Source organism: Chiloscyllium punctatum, chromosome 4 (assembly GCF_047496795.1).
Source record: "Chiloscyllium punctatum isolate Juve2018m chromosome 4, sChiPun1.3, whole genome shotgun sequence".
In the NCBI taxonomy this organism is placed as follows: domain Eukaryota; kingdom Metazoa; phylum Chordata; class Chondrichthyes; order Orectolobiformes; family Hemiscylliidae; genus Chiloscyllium; species Chiloscyllium punctatum.
The window spans coordinates 40,153,216-40,175,434 of NC_092742.1; the positions used below are offsets into that span (position 1 = coordinate 40,153,216).

A 22,219-nucleotide genomic window follows, 5' to 3' on the forward strand; every position below is an offset into this window, starting at 1 on the left:
ACATAATTTATATTTCTTCCAATTTAGTAAAGGATTGAATAGAATAGATAGAGAAAAAACTATGTCCCTGGTGGGGAATCTAAACTGAATTCATATTATCTTAAAATTAGAGCTAGGTCACTGGATACCGAAATCAGGAGGTACTGGCTTCATTCAGATAATAGAGAAAATCTGGAACTCTACTCCTGCAAAATGCTATAGATGTTGAATCAACAGATTTTTTTTAAATTTAAGAGCATTGTGGGATTATGTAACAAATGCAGATATGTGGAATTGAGGTGCAGGTCTGATAGAATGATGAAAGAGCTCGAGGGATCCTATGGCTTATATTTTCTCCTGTATTCTTAAAAATTATGAATTAGGCCAAAGTGGCCTGAGGGTATTTTTCAACTTCAAAGTTCATTAATAATGCAATTGGTCTAAAGTCTGTAACTTTACACAGGTCACTAGATGGAAAAATACAGCTGAAATTTTGAAGTGCTTTTAATAATAGCCACAGGATTATCTCTCGTGTTGTACTGGACTTTAATGTCATCCTCCATTTTGAAATCCACAGCACATGTGAAAAGAGCTCTCTTAAAATCAAGAGCAGATTAGCTGCAATATTTATGTCAACTGTAAATATTCATGAGGTAAAGTTTAAACAGGACTAAGAATTCTGCTCAAGTGTATGAACACAAATGAATGTCATACTCTATAATACTGAGCTTACAATGACAGCACCTAAGGAGAGAAACGCATATTGTTTACTTATAGAAAACAGGTTTTCTCTATTGATTACTCAAAAGTGGAAGATAATTGTGTAAAGCTAAATATAGAACAGTACAGCCCCAGAAGCATTTTCAACCAATGGTCTGTTAATGCCAGTAAAAAGCTTAAAGTGCAATAATCCAATAAATGCAACAGTGATTTGAAAATCTGACTATTGTTAAACAGATGTTATCACTTCACAGCAAGATAGCAACCATAGTAACAGAGCAGCTTTGAACAGCGTCACCAGTATCTCCATTAATCCATCACCAAGGCCAGTGATTTATGACTTGCTTGGGAAAAACAGATGGAATTAAAGAATTCAATTCACAAGACCACGAGGAAACATCCAGAGTACCATTAAAGAAAAGAAGAATTTGACTTAATTAGTCAGTGTGAATTGGTGGCCCTGTCTATTTAATATTCAGGAAGGATGTTAAGCGGTGTTAAAGTTGAGCAATGTAATTAGTGTGAATTATTGACGCACCTCAAATATAGAAGACCAAGCCCTGATCACAGTTTTCAAAATTATCAGAAGTTTCAATGGTTTGCATTTATAGATGAGACCAGAGCAAGGAGCATAGATATTGTGAACAAAACAAAAGCGTATTTTTCTGCTTTACCAGAGACTTGTGAAAATGCAACATTCGTTAGAAAAATAAACAGTTGAAGTGAATAACAGTGATTCAAGGGAAGGCAGGAGTGGCACAATGAGAAGAACAGGGAAAGACAATTAGGTTGGGATGGGGCTCATATGGAGTTGAGAGCATAATTCTAGTCTACCTGATAAGGTTTCCCACGGTAGGCTCATTCATAAAGTCAGGAAGTATGGGATACAGGGAGATTTGGCTATCTGGGTTCAGAATTGGCTGGCTGACAGAAGGCAGAGAGTGGTTGTAGATGGAAAGTATCCTGCCTAGAGGTCAGTGTTGAGTGGGGTACCGCAGGGCTCTGTCCTTGGGCATCTGCTCTTTGTAGTTTTTATAAATGACTTGGATGAGGAGGTTGTGGAGTGGTTTAGTAAATTTGCAGATGACACAAAGGTTGGAGGTGTTGTCGATAGTATAGAGGGCTACTGCAGGCTGCAGCGTGACATAGACAGGATGCAGAGCTGGGCTGAGAAATGGCAGATAGAGTTCAAACTGGATAAATGTAAAGTGATGCATTTTGGAAGATTGAACTCAAATGCTGAATATAGGATTAAAGACAGGATTCTTGGCAGTGTGGATGAATAGAGGGATCTGGGTGTGCAAGTACATAGATCCCTCAAAGTTGCCACCCAAGTGGATAGGGTTGTTAAGAAATCAAATGGTGTTTTGGCTTTCATTAACAGGGGGATCGAGTTTAAGAGTCGCGAGGTTTTGCTGCAGCTCTACAAGTCCCTGCTGAGACTACACTTGGAATATTGTGTCCAGTTCGGGTCACCTTACTTTGGGAAAGATACAGAGGCTTTGGAGAGGGTGCAAAGAAGGTTTACCAGGATGCTGCCTGGACTGGAGGGCTTGCCGTTTGAAGAAAGGTTGAATAAGCTCGGACTTTTATCTTTGGGGAGAAGGAGGAAGAGAGGAGGTCTGATCGAGGTGTACAAAATAATGAGTGGAATAGATAGAGCCAATAGCCAGAGACTTTTCCCCAGGGCAGGATTGACTGGTACAAGAAGTCATAGTTTGAAGATATTAGAAGGAAGGTATAAAGGAGACATCAGAGGTAGGTTCCTTATGCAGTGAATGCATGGAATGCGTTGCCAGCTGAGGTGGTGGAAGTAGGGTCATTGGGGACATTTAAGCAACTGCTGGACATGCACATGGATAGCAGTGAGTTGAGGGGTATGTAGGTTAAGTTACTGTATTTTACATTAGGATTAAATCTCAGCACAACATTGTGGGCCAAAGGGCCTGTTCTGTGCTGTACTTTTCTATGTTCTATGTTCTATGCTGTAATTCCAATATAATAGCACATAAAAATAATCAGGTCAGTAATTGGTGAGCACCGACTAACTCAAATTTGGTAAATTTCAGTTCTCCCTGCAGACTTACTCAACTCTTACTCAGTCTCCTATCCCTTGCCCTGGTTCAATTGTCACTTTCACCCTTTCTAATCTGACGGTTGCTGACTTATGCCCATCTGTGTTTAACAGCCCAGCTCTGGCTGGACCACGTTAAACAGTACCATGGTACTCTCCCTGTGATCAACTATAGTTCAAATCCTGACTTACACTGCAAGATAAATACCAATTATTGCTTTTAGTCTTACTCCCAGCGCAACATTGCTTTGCCAGTCTCTAATACTGCACTACACATGTGCTATAATTTATTGTTTAAATGTCCAGTGCCAAGCCCTATTCTCCCAATACTTCTGCTCTCGGAATTTGTAAGTTATCACAATGAATCACTCAAAAACCCTTGACCCCATACACTGAATTCAAAATGTTAGCCTTCATTTACAAATTCCTCAATGCCATATTCTTTCTGCAACCCCCTTCAATTTGGGCATGTCAGTGAGCTTGGCTTGGCTGAAAATCTCTTATCCTCCTTCCTCTCCAACAATGGCAGGGCTTTTCATTCCCTGGGCGCTAAACTCTGAACCTCTTCTCGTGATCCATCCACATTGGTGCAGTTTACTAACTCCACTCAAAACTGTCTTAAATGAGTATGATACTTACCAATTGAACCATTGCTGAGTTCACAGAATTATAGAAATGCCCAGAATAGAAGGAGCCCTGATGGCTAGCTCTATAAAGAGCAGTCATATTAAAGCCCATGTACCTCTTCCTTTAGCTGTACCCCTTAAGTTCTCCATCTTCAAGAATCTGTCCAATACTCCTTTAAAATTTTATTTTGGGATTAGCTTTCATCACTCTGATCAGGAGGAAACAGTTTAGTTCTTTGAGCCTGCTTTGCCATTTAAGAAAACGTGGCTAATTTCATCCCAGTCTTGACACTCCTTTGCTGCCCATTCTACGTAACCCTTCAACACACTACTAACTAAAAACCTGTCTAACCCCTCCTTAAATTTACTCAATGCAGTAGTATCCACCACACTCTTGGACAGTGAATTCCACAGATTCACAAACCTTTGAGAGATTTTTGCTCATCTCTGTTTTTAATTCTGTTACCCCTTATCCTAAAATTATGACCTCTTGCGGCAATGTAAACTTCGGGGATTGAAAGAATTAGCAATAACTCTGCCTGGAATAAATTGTTTCCCAAGATGAAAGGGACAAGGAAAAGTTGTTATAAAGGAATTAAAAGCAACATGCTAATTAACCATGTCGGGAAAGAAGTCAAAGCAAAGTAAACAGTGGGAGGGAGAAGATAATAATTGTTTGATAATCTGCTGCCTTATGGCGGCAGGGCAATTAAAACAGGCTGCAGGAGGACTGTCCTGAAGTAAAGGGGTTAATTTCAAGATAGGCTGTTTCAAACAGCTAACTAGCACTGAATGTAACAAGGAGCAGGGGAGCTGCTTCTGATAATAAGGCAAGCTAAGAATCCCAGATGTGTAATCAATGTTGGGAATAAAAAATCTTTAAGGATCATTAATATATCACACCACAAACTTGAAAGAGAAAAAAATGTGAAAAAAACAATTCCATAGCTTTCCTTTAGCAGAACGTTGAATAACAACTCACAGGGATCAAACCTTGGACACTTGCAGTAAAAGACACTTCTTTTGGAATCATATATAAATTCCGCCATTAATCAGACAATAGGCAATTTGGTTCTGAGGCTTAACTTGCTTACTTGAGTCTTATTTTGGTTGCTGTCTGCAATAAAGTTTAAAATTAATATTTTGATATTGATTGTTTGTGAGGTTTCTTACTAAGTAGCCAGATAAAGCTACCTTGTGGTGATTTACTCACAACACTCTTATTCTAGATTATCTGGCATGAGAAAACATCCTTTTGACAGTTACTTTGTCAATGTCCTTTTGCATCTTATATATCTCAATTAAGTCTCCTCCCATTCTTCCAAACTCCAGCAAGTATGGGCCTAAACTGTTCAATCTCTCTTCATAAGACAAACCCCTCATCTCTGGAATGAATCTAGTGAGCCATCTCTGAACTGCCAGCAATACAATTACATCCCTCCTCAAGTAAGGGGACCAGAATTATGTCCAATCATCAGGATGTGGACAGTCTAGTACAGTTGCAGTAACACTTCCTTACTTTTATACTCTACTCTTTTAGCAATAAATGGCAAAATTCCATTTGCCTTCCTTATTACTTGCTGTACTGCATACTAGGTTTTTTGTGATTCATGCACAAATACACCCAGATTCATCTGCAGCAAAGCACTCTGAACTTTCTCCCCATTTTGATAATGAGTTATCTTTCTATTAACCCAGCTAGAATGGACAACTTCACACTTATGTGTTAAATTTCATCTGTATAATTTTGGCCCATTCACCTGACCCATCCAGATTCATTTTTAAGTTCCTTATTTCTTCATTGCAACTCACCATACCAACTATTTCAGTGCTATCTGCAAATTTGGTTATGGTACTTTCTATTCCCACATCCAAGCCATTAATATAGATTGTAAATGGTTGGGGGCTGAAGAGCAAACCCTGCGGACACCCTCTAGTTATGTTTTGTGAACCAGAAAAAAAAGATTGATTTATCATGACTTTCTGCTTTCTGTTGATTAGCCAATCCTCTACCAAGCTAATGAATTAACCCTTACCCTATGTGATCTTACTTTGTGTATTAACCTTTTATGCGGCACCTTATGAAATGCCTTCATAAATTCAGATATACAACATCCACAAGATCCCTTGTTACATCTTCAAAAAACTTGAGAACATAATTTACCCTTCATAAAACTATGCTGACTCTGATGGATTGTATTTTGAGTTTCCAAATATCTTGTTATTATTTCCTTAATAATAGATTCTAAAATTACCCAACAACACATGTTTAACTAACTGGTCTGTAGATTTCTTCTTTCCATATCCCTCCCTTTTAATGTTATGTTTGCATTTTTCCAATCCACTGGAACCTTTCTCACATTCAGGAAATTTTAGAATATTGTAACCAATTGATCTATTGTTTCTGCTTCTATTCCCATTAATACCGCAATAAATTGGCCATCATTTCCTGGGGACAAGTCTACCTTCAATCCTAATAGGTTGATCATTACTTCTTCCCAAGTGATGCTGCTTGTTCTAAGTTCCTCCCTTTCTATAACATCTGCATCACATAGAGTCATAGAGTCATAGAGATGCAGAGCATGAAAACAGACACTTCGGTTCAACCCGTCCATGCCAACCAGATATCCCAAAGCAATCTAGTCCCACCTGCCTGCACCTGGCCCATATCTCTCCAAACCCTTCCTATTCGTATACCCATCCAAATGCCTCTTAAATGTTGCAATTATACCAGCCTCCACCACTTCCTCTGGCAGCTCATTCAATTACTTGTTACTTTTGGGATGGTAATACAATTAAAAGCTAAATTATAAAAATTTGAAATAAATACTGGTTTGGTGACTCCGCCTTTTTTGCCTTCCCCACTATTAACTTCCTTGTCTCATCCTCCAAGGGACCAGCATTCACTTGATCTACTCTGTTTCCTTTTATATACATATAAAAGCTGTTGATATCAGTTTTTATACATGCATGAGTTTTCTTCCATAATTTACTTTTGCTTTCTTGAAAAAAGATTTAGTCACTCTTTGTTGATCTTTAAAAGTTTCTCAAACTTCCACTGACCTTTGCAATATAATATGCATTAAATTTTGTTTTTATAGTATCTTTAACTTCCTTGCTTAACCATTAATATTTGTCCTCCTTTCTGGATTATGTTTTAGCTGGGAGCAGTTGAGTATCTCTGTAAATATCTGCCACTGCTCATCAACTATCCTATCTTTTAGTCTTTGTGTTCAGTCCAGTAGGGCCTGATTAAACTCATACATATGTAATTAGGTTTGCCCAATTCCTGAACTCTGTCGGACTCCAGTTTCTTGTCCTCCAATTGATTTTGGAATTCTGCATGTTGTGATCACTCTTCCCTCGAGGATTCTTTCTTATCAGGTCATTAATAAGACCAAGCCCACAGTGAAAATCAAGCAACCTCAAAGCAACAGTTGAACAACCACACTGTGACTAAGAATCAACTAAGTAACATGCTATTAACTTTACATTCACAGTCTACATCCTCAGTGACCGTCTCACTTCAATGAGAGTGCACAACTTTACAGCGACAGCCTATTAAGCTGTGGCAAGAATCTGCTAATGAAGCATAGTGGAGCCAAGGGTAAACATTGAGCAAGATATATGTCTGTGCTTTTTGAAGCTACCTCCTCACATTGAGAGAAATGCTGCAATAAATTTCAAATATTTTTTGATAGCAATTTTAAAAATGTTGTTGGGCATCCATGGAATTTTATAACATTTGAGGGGGAAATCTCAGAAGCCTAAAGATTGAGGACCCATTGAAAGATCGGACCATTCTCAATATGGAAGTGACAGGAAGGACACATAGCACGTGCTGTAGTTTGGTCGGTTCATCGCTGAAATATTCAGATATTTTCTTTAAATGTTAATTGTCCCTAACAGGATCATTAACAGTATTAAGTCTCACTAATGCTCAAATATTATTAACTGTTAGCAGTATGGAGTCACTTTTGAACAATTAAATGCAATGCCCAAAGGAGACCATAAATGTATCAAATAGGTGAATTATCAACTTTCAGTAATGTTAATCTTTAGTAGGTCTTATCTATCCCACAGATATCATCTGACATTCTGAAATTAAAGCAGTTATAAACTTTATTATTCTAAACATCTAAGTTAAAGCTTTTCAATAGAAGACAATATACCTGAATTCAATATGCAAGAACATCTCAGCTGTACCCAGGTATCAGTATTTCTCAAGTAATGAAATAAATTGGTCTCTGATTACACTATCAAACGAAACACACACAGAACCTGGCCTGATTACAATAATTAAAACCAATGAATAGAAGCACTGGTGTCACTTTCACACATGAATACATTAGTTAGGATCTCTCAAATAAGTTTCCTAATGTTTTAATTCCCTCTGTAAATAGTACATCTTTTTTTCCCATTATTGACATAATAAATAACTGTTTTATGCTACAACATGGTTGAGTCCAGACACCGTGGGCGGCATGGTGGCACAGTGGTTAGCACTGCTGCCTCACAGCGCCTGAGACCCGGGTTCAATTCCCGCCTCAGGCGACTGACTGTGTGGAGTTTGCACGTTCTCCCCGTGTCTGCGTGGGTTTCCTCCGGGTGCTCCGGTTTCCTCCCACAGTCCAAAGATGTGCAGGCCAGGTGAATTGGCCATGCTAAATTGCCCATAGTATTAGGTAAGGGGTAAATGTAGCTGTAGGGGTATGGGTGGGTTACGCTTCGGCAGGGCGGTGTGGACTTGTTGGGCCGAAGTGCCTGTTTCCACACTGTAAGTAATCTAATCTAATCTAATCTAAATATCAGCGAACACAATGACTATTTGTGTTGTGTTACTGGTATAATATACACAACAAAGTATTTTGTGAAATGGACATTCTACATTTTTATCTGGTGTCTGATTTGTTTCACCTAGAGTAGGAGACATTTTGGCGAACAATGTAATGTGCACAAATTACTTAACTTCTGCATTGCTGAAAAAAGACACAGTTTGTCGAAGGGGAACAGTCCACTTGCAACTAACCAGTACTCCTCTCTCATACAGTATTTTCCCCTTTATTGTCTTTTCCTTTCTTGTAAATTGTCCTGATGAGTAAAGATAAAAAAAACTTTGACAAAGGGCCTTTTTTTTTCAGCGATACTCAAATTCTGCACTACAAAACATGTGTACTTTATTCTTTGTTTCTATGTATTTTTATCATGAGATGTGGTGCTACTCAAAATAACATCTGTATATCTTACAATATAACATATTTCTATTTATCCATTCTAATATTTCTAACTTAAAACACACGATTACACCTATTTCTTCAGTAATTTTTAACTAAAATACTTCATTGGAATATTCTGGACAATTATGGCTCCACAAAGTTGTATTATGTTGCATTTTCTGTTTAAATTTGGATAATGATATTAAGGGGTATGATAATTCCTGCACTAATATTAAGAGATCATTTACTAAGGTCCTGAATTAGCCATTTGTACTCAAACAAAGGACTCATAGTTCAAATGGTAGTTTAAGTTGGAATTTTGATTTAAATCAAATCAAGTTTAAATCCAGAATTTGCTTCACTCATCACCGCAATTGCAGAAAAATTTATTTGATAAAAAGTAAATACTATTTGGACATGGTTGACAAGGACTGGCAGAAGGTCAATTAGGAGTTTTCCAAAATTCATGTAAAGAAATATTCATACATAAGAATCGGAGACTGTGCATTTCTATCATTCAATAAACTATGCAGGATAATTGAGCACCAAACATGAGGGCCACAAATGCTTTGGAATATTATTATGCACAAGATCTCGTCCAGCACTATTCTTATCTGTGTTGTGACACCCTGGGATATTGCGCCTTAAATTGAGCTCTGCTATTCATACAGACATACCAAATATGCAAGTTCTTTTTCTAAGAACCTCCATTTATTTGACTTTCAGATAGAAAGTTGATAGAAAGTATGGACCAGGTTTCCATATTGAACAGGAATTATGTTGTATTACAAGTAATTACTCTACAGGTAAACAGATATAAACCATTGGTATGTAACACTACTGACTAAATCTGCAATCACTTGATTAACTCCCCTTATACATTAACACACACACAAACTGACAAATAAGGAAAGTAAATTATCGTCAAAGGTAAAAAAAATTGATAGACCATTCAATGCTCTTTGCTTCCAGATTCCAGTGTTGCTGGCCAGATGTCTTTCTCTGGATGCTTCTACTGGTTTGTAATTAGTACAGACTGATTGATTCACTTTGAAATCACAATTTAAAAGGCACAGTTTACAGCACCTCTTGAACTTTATGTAACTGGTTTTCTGCAGGTTTAAATTTCAGTTTTGACCGCAGAGAACAGGAAGGTTCTAGGCTGGGAGAAGATCTGTAAACTTTGTAAATGCTCTCTCTCTGTCTCTGTTTCTCTGTAACTTGTTTCCAGCTTCAGGCTGCTCAACCACCTAAGAACAAATCACACTGTTTTTGGCAAGCAAAAGGTCATTGATAACTGCCACTAGTCCAAAGTCCAGTCAACTTCTTGTTACTACCAAGAGCTGCATTAGTACACACCTATGCTCCAGATTTCCCGCAGTCTGAACTTCAATTTCTGCTTGATCAAACAATTGTTTCCACCTTCTGCAAAGGTTTCAGATGGCTTGCTTTCAAAACTCCAGATAATCTTTCAAATGATGTTCTTTCATAAACATTTTTTTTGCCATTTCAGTTTCCAGCTTGCAGAAACACAAAAATAACAAGACACAGTCCTGACACTTGGAACTATATCCTTCACTGAATCAAAATCCAAGAAATTCCTCCTGCACAGCATTTTGCATGCTCCTCCACTTCAAGGACTACAATGTTTCAAAAAGAAAGCCACTATCACCTTTCAAGGGCAGTCAGGGACAGGCAGTATATGCTGCTTATGCAATGTTGCCAAATTAACATGAATTATTTTTTTTAAAAACTCATGGTATCGAGGCAGTGGTGTTTAACCTCATCTTGGACTGCAGTATAAATGGGCAGAGGAGAAACATCTGAGACAGAATGAGTGTGAACTGTCCTGTGCTACTTATTGATGCAGCTGCTTCTAAATAAAGGTGCTTTCATAAGTCTTCAGGTTTGGGATGTTTCCATTTAGAAAATATTACTTAGAATTACACATTTATTAAGTTACATGGTTATGGCTTCATGTGGTCTTTCTTGAATGATACAGCACAGGAACAGACCCTTCAGTATAACTCTTCCACGCCAACCAGATATCCTAATTTAATCTAATCCCATTTGTCAGCATTTGGCTCATATCCCTCTAAACCCTTCCTATTCATATACACAACCAGGTGTCTTTTAAATATTGTAATTATACCAGCCTCCATCACTTCTCTGGCAGCTCATTCCATACATTAAATTCCATTCTCTGACATAAACATTACAGTGCAAATCAGGTGAATGAGGCTGACAGTAAAACATGCAATCTTGTGACCCAAATGTTATCTTCTCAACATTCCAGTGGCAATAATTTTCACTTTGTCAGCATTCCTTTAACTAAAAATAAATTCCTCATCTTTAATTAAAATTGTTAGTTGCTATCTTTTAGTTTTGCTTGCTATTTTAAGGACTTATCCAAAATTGCAAACACTCTCCTGATATTATTCTTTTTTTTGTTTACACATGTAAACCAGTGCCTCTGCTTTGTCCTTGCTAGTTTTCTGTTTGTTTTAAGTGAGAAATTAAACGTGAACCTCATCCATGTGCTCAGATAAATGGTTATGGATCATTGGGGAACATGCTGTCACTTTAAAAGGTTATTTTGTCCTCATTTATTTTAAGAGGGGTTGTAAAGGCAGAGGCACAGAGCAGTCTACCAGAACCACTCAATTAAACAACTTGTGAATCCTTGTTTTTTTAAAAAACAGCCTTAATGGGTGTGGCCAGTTTTTACAGACCAGACTTTCTAGTTTTATTTTTAGCTTTAGCAGCAGAAGCTGTTTGGGGTCCCAAACATATTGGAAGCTTCAGTAAATGATTCCTACCTGCTACTTTGTCTGAAATTTCTCTTGATATTTTCTCCCTCCTGGGTTGGAGAGCTGCATGTAACAGTCTGTGTCTGAATTTGCCTTTTTTTTGCCAAGGCGTGTGTTTGTGAAATGTCACTATGTTGGATCAGTTAATTGGTAATGGTATTGTATCTATGGTTTGGTTAAGTTTTCCAAAAGTCAAGTTATTCTAAATTCCTCTGCCTTTTCTTTGTATTTTGACTCTAGTGTTTAAAGAAGCTGTTATTTGCTTAATGTCAGGTAGTGTGACCAGTTACACTGCATCAGGAACATAACACTTTCCATCTACTTTTAAAATTAGAACAAGTTTGGATGTAGGTTACCTTCTTAAAATATTTTGAGGAGGTCTGCTCTGGACCAGAACAAACTGGGCACTCATCTGGGATTGAAATCTATAATTCCATATTGGACTCAAAGGCAGTGAGTGGTAGATGTTAGTATCTTTTGTTTCGGGTATTGAATTTGGTTGTTTTAAACAGGGTGTCCCTAATTTAGTGATGGCTCTTTCAGTCACTAAGCATTTTCTGGGGGTAGAAGAAATGATTTCAGGAGGTTTACAAACTGTAAGCATAGCAAAGCTGCTGGAATTGGTAGACAAGCTGGAGTTAGGGTTGGCTGGATTTGTGAGGAAAGGGGGGTTAATTGCAACAATTGTTCAACCTTTATAATTGCCAGAAATGCCATCAGAATCTTTGGGGCTGGCTAGAATTCAACTGCAAATGAAGCAGCTTGAATTAAAGGCAAAAATTAAGGAAAGAATTACCCTGGCAGAACAAAAAGATAGAGTAAAAGAAATGAAATAGTTTGAATTACAATTAAAAGCAGAGGAAAAAGAAAAGGAGAGGAAGGCCCAAGCAGAAGAAAGAGAGAAAATTTGAACTTCGGAAGTTAGTAATTAGAGAGGAAGTGAAGGTAGAAAATAGGTTTAGTGAGGAAGATAGTGATGATGAGCAAACCCATCATAGCCAAAAGGCTGGTAGGGATCTTTTAAATATGTTCAAGCATCTCTTAAATTCGACGAGAAGGATGTGGAAGTCTTCATTTCATTTGAGAAAGTGGCTAAATAAATGAAGTGGCCGGTGACCATGTGGGCTTTGTTGATCCAAACAAAGTTAGCGGGTAGAGCTAGTAAGGTATTTGCATTCCTATCAGAAGAGGTATATGGTGAGTTTGAGGAGGTGAAGAAAGCCATCTTACATACATATGAGCTTATGCCAGAAGCCCACAGAAAACGTTTTAGGAATCTAAGGAGGGACCTTGGTCAAAAGTGCATTGAGTTTGAAAGGATCAAACAAATTAATTTTTGTAGGTGGATAAGGGTATTGAAAATAGAATAAACTTTTGTACAGATTATTATTATGGAGGAGGTTAAAAATTCACTTCTTGGAGTAGTGTGAACTTACGTGGAAGAGCAGACAGTTCAAACAACAAGATTAGCAGCTGAAATGGCCATCCATTAGGAATTAGCTCATAAATCAAAGTTTGGTTTCCAACATCAATTTCAATCCGTGAGGGATAGAAACTGGCGAAAAGAGAAATCTTTAGGTGGTAAGGGAAAAGGAGATCTCATTGAAGATAATAAAGATAGTTTACCACAGGGTAAAATAGGAAACTCATGAAAGGGAAAGAGAATTTAAAAAGCTCGGGTAGAAAGTCAGCAACATGAAGTTGGTGGTTTAGAAAACGCACAGGAAGGCCGGTGTGGGGAATCAGGAGAAACCAATGAATTTTGTTGAAACGGTAAAGGATAGTACAATGGAAACTAAAAAGCTGCACCAGAATTTACAACCTGGTTAGGGATTGATTGAAAAGGAAGTGTCAGATCTTTTTAAACCACTTACTTATGAGGGTAAGATTTATTGGCATATGATGGGAGAAGCAGTTAAAGAAATTACAATTTTAAGAGATATAGGTGTATGTCAATCTTTCATGTTGAGAGATAAGGAGATATGTAATTCAGCAGGGCTATTGCCAGAGAAAAAGTGGTAAGATGCAGAATTCATGGTGAGGGAGGTTGGAGTGTCTGATGAAATGTGGAGTAGTGTTGATAGGAGTATTGGAGAAACTCTCAACTCCAGGAATACAACTTGTCCTTGATAACGATACAGCTGGCTCACAGGGAGGAGTGCTGCCTTACTGTGGTTCAGAAGCCAGTGGAAAATCAGGTAACTGAGACATTTCAGGTTGTATATCCTGGGATTCTTCCTGACTGCGTGATGACAAGGTCACAAAGCCACAGGTAGAAACAAAGGAGAAACCAAAGAATAAGGATAAGGAAGTTGAAAAGCAGTTGTCAGAGACCACATTTGATCAAATTGTTGAGAAAAATCAAAAACAGGTGGAGGACAACGTGGAAAGCTTTGATTCAGAGAAATTAACTGACTTACAACAGAAAGTTGAAAAATAGAAGCAGTTGTATCAAAAAGCTTACACAGAAGGAGAATCTCAGTCTATCTCAGAATGATGTTAATATCTTAAAAATGATCTCTTGATGGGGAAATAGAGACCATCACATATTCAGGTGGCTGAGAAATGGATAGTAGTTCACCAAGTTGTATTACCAGTGGATTATAGAAAGGCAGTGTTGCAGATAACATATGAATTACCAATTCAAAGTCATTGGGAGTAAGGAGGACTCCAGCCAAAATACAAAAGCATTTTTACAAGCCCGGACTGCACAAGAATGTAACGGAATTTTGCCAGACATGTCACAGTGTCAAGTAATTGAAAAAGCTCAGGCAGTGATAAAACCAGCACATTTAATACCCATTCCCACACTTGATGAACCTTTTACAAGCATCTTAATTGATTGTGTAGGACCCCTACCTAAAAGAAAAAATGTGAATCGGTATTTGTTGACCATAATAGATGTGTCCACTAGAGGCCATTCCTTGACACAATATCACAGCTAAAAGGATTGCATTAGATATGGGCTACCCACAGAAATACAATCACATAAAGAGTCAAATTTTACATCAAAATTATTCAAGTATGTTATGGATAACTTAGGAATAAAACATTTCAAGTCCACTGCATGCCCTCCAGAATCATAGGGATAACTAAAATGGTAGTATTAAACTTTAAATACCATGTTGAGAGCTTATAGTCAAGACAATCTATAGGATTGGGATGAAGGAATTATATTTGTACTTTTTCGCAATTAGGAATGCACCAAATGAATTTATCAAATTCAGTCAATTTGAATTTGATTTTGGGCAGAAGGTGAGGGGGCTACTGAAATTAATTAAGGAGAAATTGGTGAATCAGAGTTCAGAGACCACATATTTGGACATGTGTCAAATTCCAGAGAAAGATTAAATGGAATGTGTGAGTTGGCATTTCAAAGTAGCACAGCATATGATGAAACAAGAAGCAGACAAGAAATCAAAAATTCACAATTTTTCCAGTGGAGATAAAGTTTTAGTGATAGGTAATCCTCTAAAAACAAGGTTTATCAAATCAAAAGAAGATTGAGTGAATTATTTGACAAGAACACCAGACTGAAAAACTCTCACAGAGTGTGTCATGTGAATATGTTCAAAAGACATTTTTATAGAGATAGGAAGCAAAAGGAGAATGTGTTACTGGTTCCAACACAATGTGAAGTACCAGGTTCAGAGGATTCTGAATTGGACATTACTCAAACTAAATTGGACAAGAAGGAAGTTCTAAAAGTAAGGATAAATAATTAAATTACCTTCCAGAGGAAAATCAAAATTACCTGAAAGAGGTCTTACTGTTGCATGGGGAGATACATTGGAATAAGATGGGAAGTACTAACTTAAATATGCATGATGTAAATAGAGGAAATGCTGTTCCAATCAAGCAACATCTTTATCAACCTAACCCTCTAAAGTTGGCACAGGTTCAAAAGAAATTGAACCCTTGCTAAAAGACAACATAATCACAGTGAATTGCAGCAACTGGAGCTAACTCATAGTAATGGTTGCAAAACCAGATGGTAGCCAAATATTATGTGTCGACTATTGCAAAGGCAATGTAGTTACAAAATCTGATTCATGTCTCACTCCATGTTTGGAAGACTGCATTGAGAAGGTGGGACAAGCAAATTGCCTTTCACAGTTGGACTTACTCAGAGGAAACTGGCAGATACCTTTATCCAAAAGGGCAAAGACAATTTCGGCTTTTAGGACATCTAATGGTCTATACCAATTTAAAGTCATGCCGTTTGGTATGAATGATGCATTTCAAAAATTAACCAATAAAGTAATTTTTGGATTAACCAATTGTGTGGTGTACATTGTTGACCTGATAATTTTTTGTCATATATGGAAGGAACATTTGCAGCATTTTTGGAATTGTTTGACCAACTTCAGGAGGCAGGCTTGATGATAAACCTGGCTAAGAGTAAATTCACAAAAGCCCATGTTACGTTTCTAGGCCATGTTATTGGATATGAACAGATGGCTCCATGGAATATGAAAACAAAGGTTATTGGGATGTTTCCCTTACCATCGACAAAGAGGGCAGTACTATGATTCCTGGGATTAAGTAGGTTTTATCGGAAGTACATCCTGAATTTTAGCAGTGTGATTGCCCCACTGACTGACTTGCTGAAGAAGTGCAGAAAATTTCAGTGGATGGTAGACTGTCAGAAGGTATTTGATACCCTAAAGCTGTGTTAACCACTGCCCCGGTATTAGCCACACCTACTTACGCAATGCTATTCAAGGTGGCTATCGATGTGAGTGATGTGGGTGTCAGTGCTGCATTCTTACAAGATGACGATGAAAGATTGGAAGATGTATTTGGTATTTTTCCAGAAAATTGAATACTCATCAACAGAAATATTGCACGATTAAGCTTTGTATTGCCATTAGAACATTTCAACATTTATCTTGCCAGTAATGTGTCTGAGGTAACTGTATAAACTGATCATAACCCATTAAAATTTTTTGGAGAAATTTAACAACAAAAATTCCATACTGTTTAGATGGAACTTATTACTGTTGTCATTAAATTTGAAAATTATACACACAGAAGGATGAGAAAACATAATTGCCAACACCTTGTCATGACTTTGATGAAGAAAGATGGAGGAGTTCAGTGGCGGGAGTAAATGGACTGAAATAGAATATCATAGTGAATGTTTTCATGCTTAGAATAAATACAATGTATATGTATTGTAGTGTACTAATAGAGTAAGTCTAAGGGCTTTAAAGTGAGGCCATCTTTGTATGTTGATTGGTCATTTTTTCAAGGTGTAATGATGCTGTCACTTTAAAAGATTATTTTGTCCTTGGTTTTTTGAAGAGGGGTTGTAAAGACAGAGGCACAGAGCAGTCCACCAGAACCACTCGTTTAAACAACTTGTGAAGCCTTGGTTTTTTTTACAACCTGAATGGGTGTGGCCAGATCTCATAGACCAGGCTTTCCAATTTTTAATTTGTTCATCTTTAGCAGCAGAAGCTGTTTGGGGTCTCAAAAGAGTTTGGAGCTCCAGTGAATGATTCCTAGCTATTAATTCCTCTGAAATTTCTCTTGATGTCTTTTTCTCTCCAGGATTGGAGAGCTGCATGTAAGAACCTGTGTCTGAATTTGCCTTTTTGCTATGTTACTATATTGGAGCAGTTAATTGATATTTATGATTCAGTTAAATTTTCTGATAGGCAAGTTATTCAAATTCCTCTGCTATTTGTTTGTATTTTAACTACAATGTTTAAAAAGAACTGTGTTTTGCTTAATGTTGACTAGTTTGACCATTTGAATCACATCTGGAACACAGTGCTTCCCATCTACTTTTAATATAAGAAAAAAAATTAAGATCTAGGCTACCTTCACAAAATATTTTAAGGGCATCTGCTCTGGTCCATAACAGCATGGAATATTCTTTGCCTCTTGGTCAACATTTCTTCCCCAGTCAAAACCATCAAATATTACATTGACTATCTCTTTCCTATTTATGGGATGTACAGTAATTCTGGCATTAAAATGTCCTGTTTGTAAACAGAACAATTAGTCCATTTGGAAAGCAATTCATTGGAAGTGCTTGAAGACACTTTAATAGCCCTGGGCATTTTCTACATTTATCGCTCTATTTGCCTACACTTATCCATAAAAAACATACACAACATTGAAAAGAAAACCAAACAACTGCAGCAAATCATGCAGAAGCACGCAATGTTCATTAATAACACAGACAGCACAGATTGACTAGCAATAAAAAATGAACATTTGGTACATTTGAAATTGAAAGAAGGTTTCTTTTTCAGACAAGGTGTATTTCAGCAGCCACTTGACATGGAAATTGTGGTGTGAAGCTAAAGATTCCAACTTTTTCAATAATTTACGGCTGCGTATATTTTGATGTAAGTTCCATGTTAACTAATGATATTGTTACAGTGATTAGTATCAATGACAGAAATCATGGACCCTGAGCTGCTTCTGGCCTTGACCTCCAGCCTCTGAGCTGAGTGCAGTGGGGTCATCTCCAACCCGGGTTCAGTGCCCACCCCCCCTCCCAAATCCCATTTCTGGGAAGACTTGCTGACTAACTATGATAAAGTTTTATGCAGGCCAGTTATAATCAATGTAATTTTCTTACACAAAAGCTCCAAACATTTGATTGTCCTATTGCCCTTTTCCTGCTAACTTAGCATTTAATAACAGACAAAATACCTTAACTAGTTGGACTGCACAGCTCACAATTAATATCATAGCTCTTTGTAAGAGGCACTTCATGGTTTTGCTGCTTGTCAAAACTGGAACATTTTATGTTTGCTTGTGACCACTGTACATCATGTCTGTATATGTCCATATGTTGCAGAAATTTGAATTACTTGGTAAATATTACTGCCAGAAGCCAGTACAGACAACGGGCCAAGTGGCCTCATGCTGCACTGTAACAATACACATTTCTGGACATATTTAAAAAGCCATCCACATTTATCGAACGAGCATCTTTCAACCTTCTTCTGAATTTCCAGAGCGTTGTACTGAAACGAGACACACGTGCAGACAAAGGAAATTGTCCAGCTGTGTTTCCATCAAACTACATATCTGGGTACCAAGTGATAACCTCAGAAAATAGCCATTTGCACTGTTTCAGGAAATATAATGATATATTGATCCCAAGCAGGTTCAGCACAAAGTTTCTCAATTGCTCTTCCAGGCTATACTTCACATGGCACTCTTTTAAATTTACATTATTCTTTACAATAATCCCATAGTCCTGATTTGCAACTATTTTTCAATGTCCATCAATCCTCCAACTGTTTCACTGCAGATGGATCCTTGAGGATCGCTTGCCTGTACAGATTCATATTAAATGTACACAGGGGAAACTGAAGCATCTGCAATCATTTTATGTTTCTTCCCAGTGGAATTGGATTGAACACATTAACTTGTCTGGCAATTATTTGTGCTCAGATTAAAACTTGTCCAGCCTGTCTAAAAAAGGAAGTGACTGACACACAATTCCTTCCAAATCTTTCATTTTAGTAGGTTGTAAAGATACTAAATCAAAATGCTGCTGAAAAACTGGATCTTTAAAAGTTGGAATGTGTAAAACTAAAAGCATAAAGCTAATATGAATACTGGGAAATTTGATAACTGGATTGAAACTTCTACTTAATAGGGAATTATAAAGCATTTCTTCTGATAATTTGACTGAACATATACTCATCAGGAATCAGCTGAATTTCGATTTATTCAAACGAAAAACTTTTGGATAATATATCGACTGCAGAATACTGCTCTAGTTAGAAGGCATAAAGTTATTAGTATCCAGGAAGATATAGTGCAAGGAGAAATATGATTTACTTACACTGTACAATAAGCTGCACGGCTGCTTCCCTTGGTTTCACATTAAACCCATTATACTGGCTTGTTTGGCATTTGTATATTCCATTCATATCCCTGGACACATTCACAATGCGGAGTAATCCATCATAGCTTTCCATTTGCATGGTGCCATCAGGCATTGGGAGCTCCTTCTCCTTTTCCTTATCAAAACGGGACCAAAGAATTATGGGTTTGGGCTTTCCAGAAACCAAGCACTGTAGCTCCACCGTGTCACCTTCTCGTGTAACCATTGGTGACCTTCCTTTCGGGACAGATAAAGTTGGCGGCACTTGTAAACAGAAATAAAAATAACTCCATTTCACCAAATAGCTCTTCATCTCATTGTTAAATCATGACTTGAACACTAGAAACATTTAATAGATTGGAAAATCACAGCAGTGCATTGTTTATTAATAGTTCCTAGATTCTATTATTTCACCATATTTATGTGAAGTAGCTGAGAACTAATATTGACCCTCATCACTATCTGTCTTGCGAGGCAGTACACAAGTGCACATGTAGCTCTTTTGCATTGAATGTAACTTTACTGTGAATTGTTTACCACAAAAGTTTTTTGTTTTTTTTCCTCAATGAAGTTGATTTGATAAGGAAACGGAGTGAGAAAATACCAGTAAATACATTCTTAAATTCTCTATTTAGAGATGAACGAATTTCTAATGTTCAGAGTGAAGATCAAAAACTGTTTAATTGCCACAATCATTGAGAGATCAGTTGTATCCATTATCATTGGAAACCAGACCTTACTCAGCCTTTAAGTAATGTGCTCTCTGTTGGAGTAGAGGTGGATGGAATCTAGAATAAAGCTTCAGGCACTGTGAATAATTTAATTAAAATGTTAATGCTTTGTACTGGGCTGTGTTTGAATGCAGTTGATACTTAGACTACAAGATAGAATTCTGTATCATTATTCTTTACTAGATATGAATAAAGAAAGTACTTCTATTTGAACAAATCTGCAAAAGTGCTGTTTGCAAGCGTGTTGCAAAAGCCTTTTAAATAATAGAACGTTGTGACTACCCCCATCCAGCAAAGACGGAAAAGTTATGCATATACAAAGACCTTGTATATTTTTCAAAGGATATTCTTCTCAATATTGAATGGCTTTTTTGAATGCTCATTTTCCGTCCTTTATCTCAAATAATATTCAGAGCTCATACTAAAATGAACGTAAGGTCATGTATTCCTCCACTTAATAACAATTTTTCCCTCTATATAGGGCCTTTAAGATTTTAAAACATCCCAATGCACTTCAGAGAGGCAATATAAAATATGACTAGAGTTTCATGAGTAAAGTCTTGGTCAAAGCTTAGTCAAAAAGGTGAGTATAAGAAGGGTTTTTGAAGGAGGAAAGTAAGATGGAAATACAAAGTTTCAGGGTAGGAATTCCAACTTTAGAGCTTTGGCAGTTTGTGGTATGACCACAAATCGTGTAATTATTAGAATTGAGGATGCTCAGGATATATAATTACATTTATAGCTTGGAGGGCTGTGGGGCTGGAGAAGATGATAGAAACAGGGAAGGTCCAGGATGGATTTTAAAACAAGGATGAGAAATTGAAAATTGAGCTTTTGTTTAACTAATTCAAGTCAGCAACACAGGGGAGATGGGCAAATAAATTCCTGATGGAGCGCTAATGCTCAATATGTTGATTCTCCTGCTCCTTGGATGCTGCCTGACCTGCTGTGTTTTCCCAGCGTCACAATCTCGGCAATGGTTGAACAATGTTTGTTGTGTATTAGGGCACTCAAAGTTTCAGATGTCTTCAAATTAGCAGAGAACACATTGCAGGAGACTAGCCACTAATGTATCCGATAGACAAGTCCAGATGTAACAAAGGCATAGCTGCATGTTTCAGCAGCACAAGAGCTGAAGCAGGGGAGGGGTTAAGTGGTGTTATGGATGTGGAAGTAGATAGTCACAGGGAGAGTGCAGATATGTAGTTGGCAGCTCATCTCAGAATGGTATTTCATGCCAAAGTTGTGAAAAGTCTGGTTCAGCCTCAAATCATTGTCAGGGTAGGGGATGGAATCGGTGGTGGATTGCAGATAGATAGGATAGTGAAGAAGGCATTGGGAATGCTTTCCTTTATTGGTCAGAGTATTGAGTACAGAAGTTGGAGGTCATGTTGCAGCTGTACAGGACATTGGTTAGGTCACATTTGGAACATTGTGTACTACTCTGGTCTCCCCACTATCTCCACTAAGGATGTTTTGAAACTTGAAAGGGTTCAGAAAAGATTTGCAAGGATGTTGCCAGGGTTGGAGGATTTGAGCTACAGGGAGAGGCTGAATAGGCTGGGGCTGTTTTCCCTGGAGCATCAGAGGCTGAGGGGTTATCTTGTAGAGGTTTATAAAACCATGAGAGGCATGAATAGAGTAAATAGACAAGGTCATTTCCCTAGGGTGGGGGAGTCCAAAAGTAGAAGGCATGGTTTTAAGTTGAGAAGGGAAAGATTTAAAAGGGACCTCAGGGGCAACTTGTTCACACAGAGGGTGGTGCGTGTATGGAATGAGCTGCCAGAGGAAGTGATGCAATTACAACATTTAAATGTTATTCTGGAAAGGTTTTTGAATAGGAAGCATTTAAAGGGGTATGTCGCTAGGACTTATGACATTGGCTTCAGTCTTGCCAATATTCTACTTGAAGAGTGAACAAGCTGAAAATTTTAGAGACAGTGAAGGCATCAAGTTGGCTGACATTAGAGTAGCTCTGCATGTTATTGGTGTACCTGAGGAAAATTCAGTCGGTGTCACTGGGGGTAGTGGGGGGTGGGGGAGTGGGGGTTGGTGGTTGGTGGTTGGTGATGTGGGTTGTCACCAGAGGTTACTTCATTTGATCATGCAGCAGTTTATCCAAAACTCTAATGTTGTAGGTTTCTTAAAGCTCATTTATGGGATGTGGATGTCACTGCCTTGTCCAGCATTTATTGCCCATCT

At 37.7% G+C, this 22,219-nt stretch overlaps 1 protein-coding gene across 3 annotated transcripts in view; it reads right to left on the reverse strand.

Moving 5' to 3' along the window:
* mdga2a (MAM domain containing glycosylphosphatidylinositol anchor 2a) overlaps positions 1-22,219 on the reverse strand; it is a 908,723-nt gene that overhangs the window by 427,471 nt on the left and 459,033 nt on the right. For all 3 annotated transcript variants that reach the window (XM_072568467.1, XM_072568466.1, XM_072568464.1), the window contains one exon: positions 19,245-19,550. In XM_072568467.1, coding sequence (XP_072424568.1) covers positions 19,245-19,550 — 306 coding nt within the window. The remainder of the gene's footprint in view (positions 1-19,244; positions 19,551-22,219) is intronic.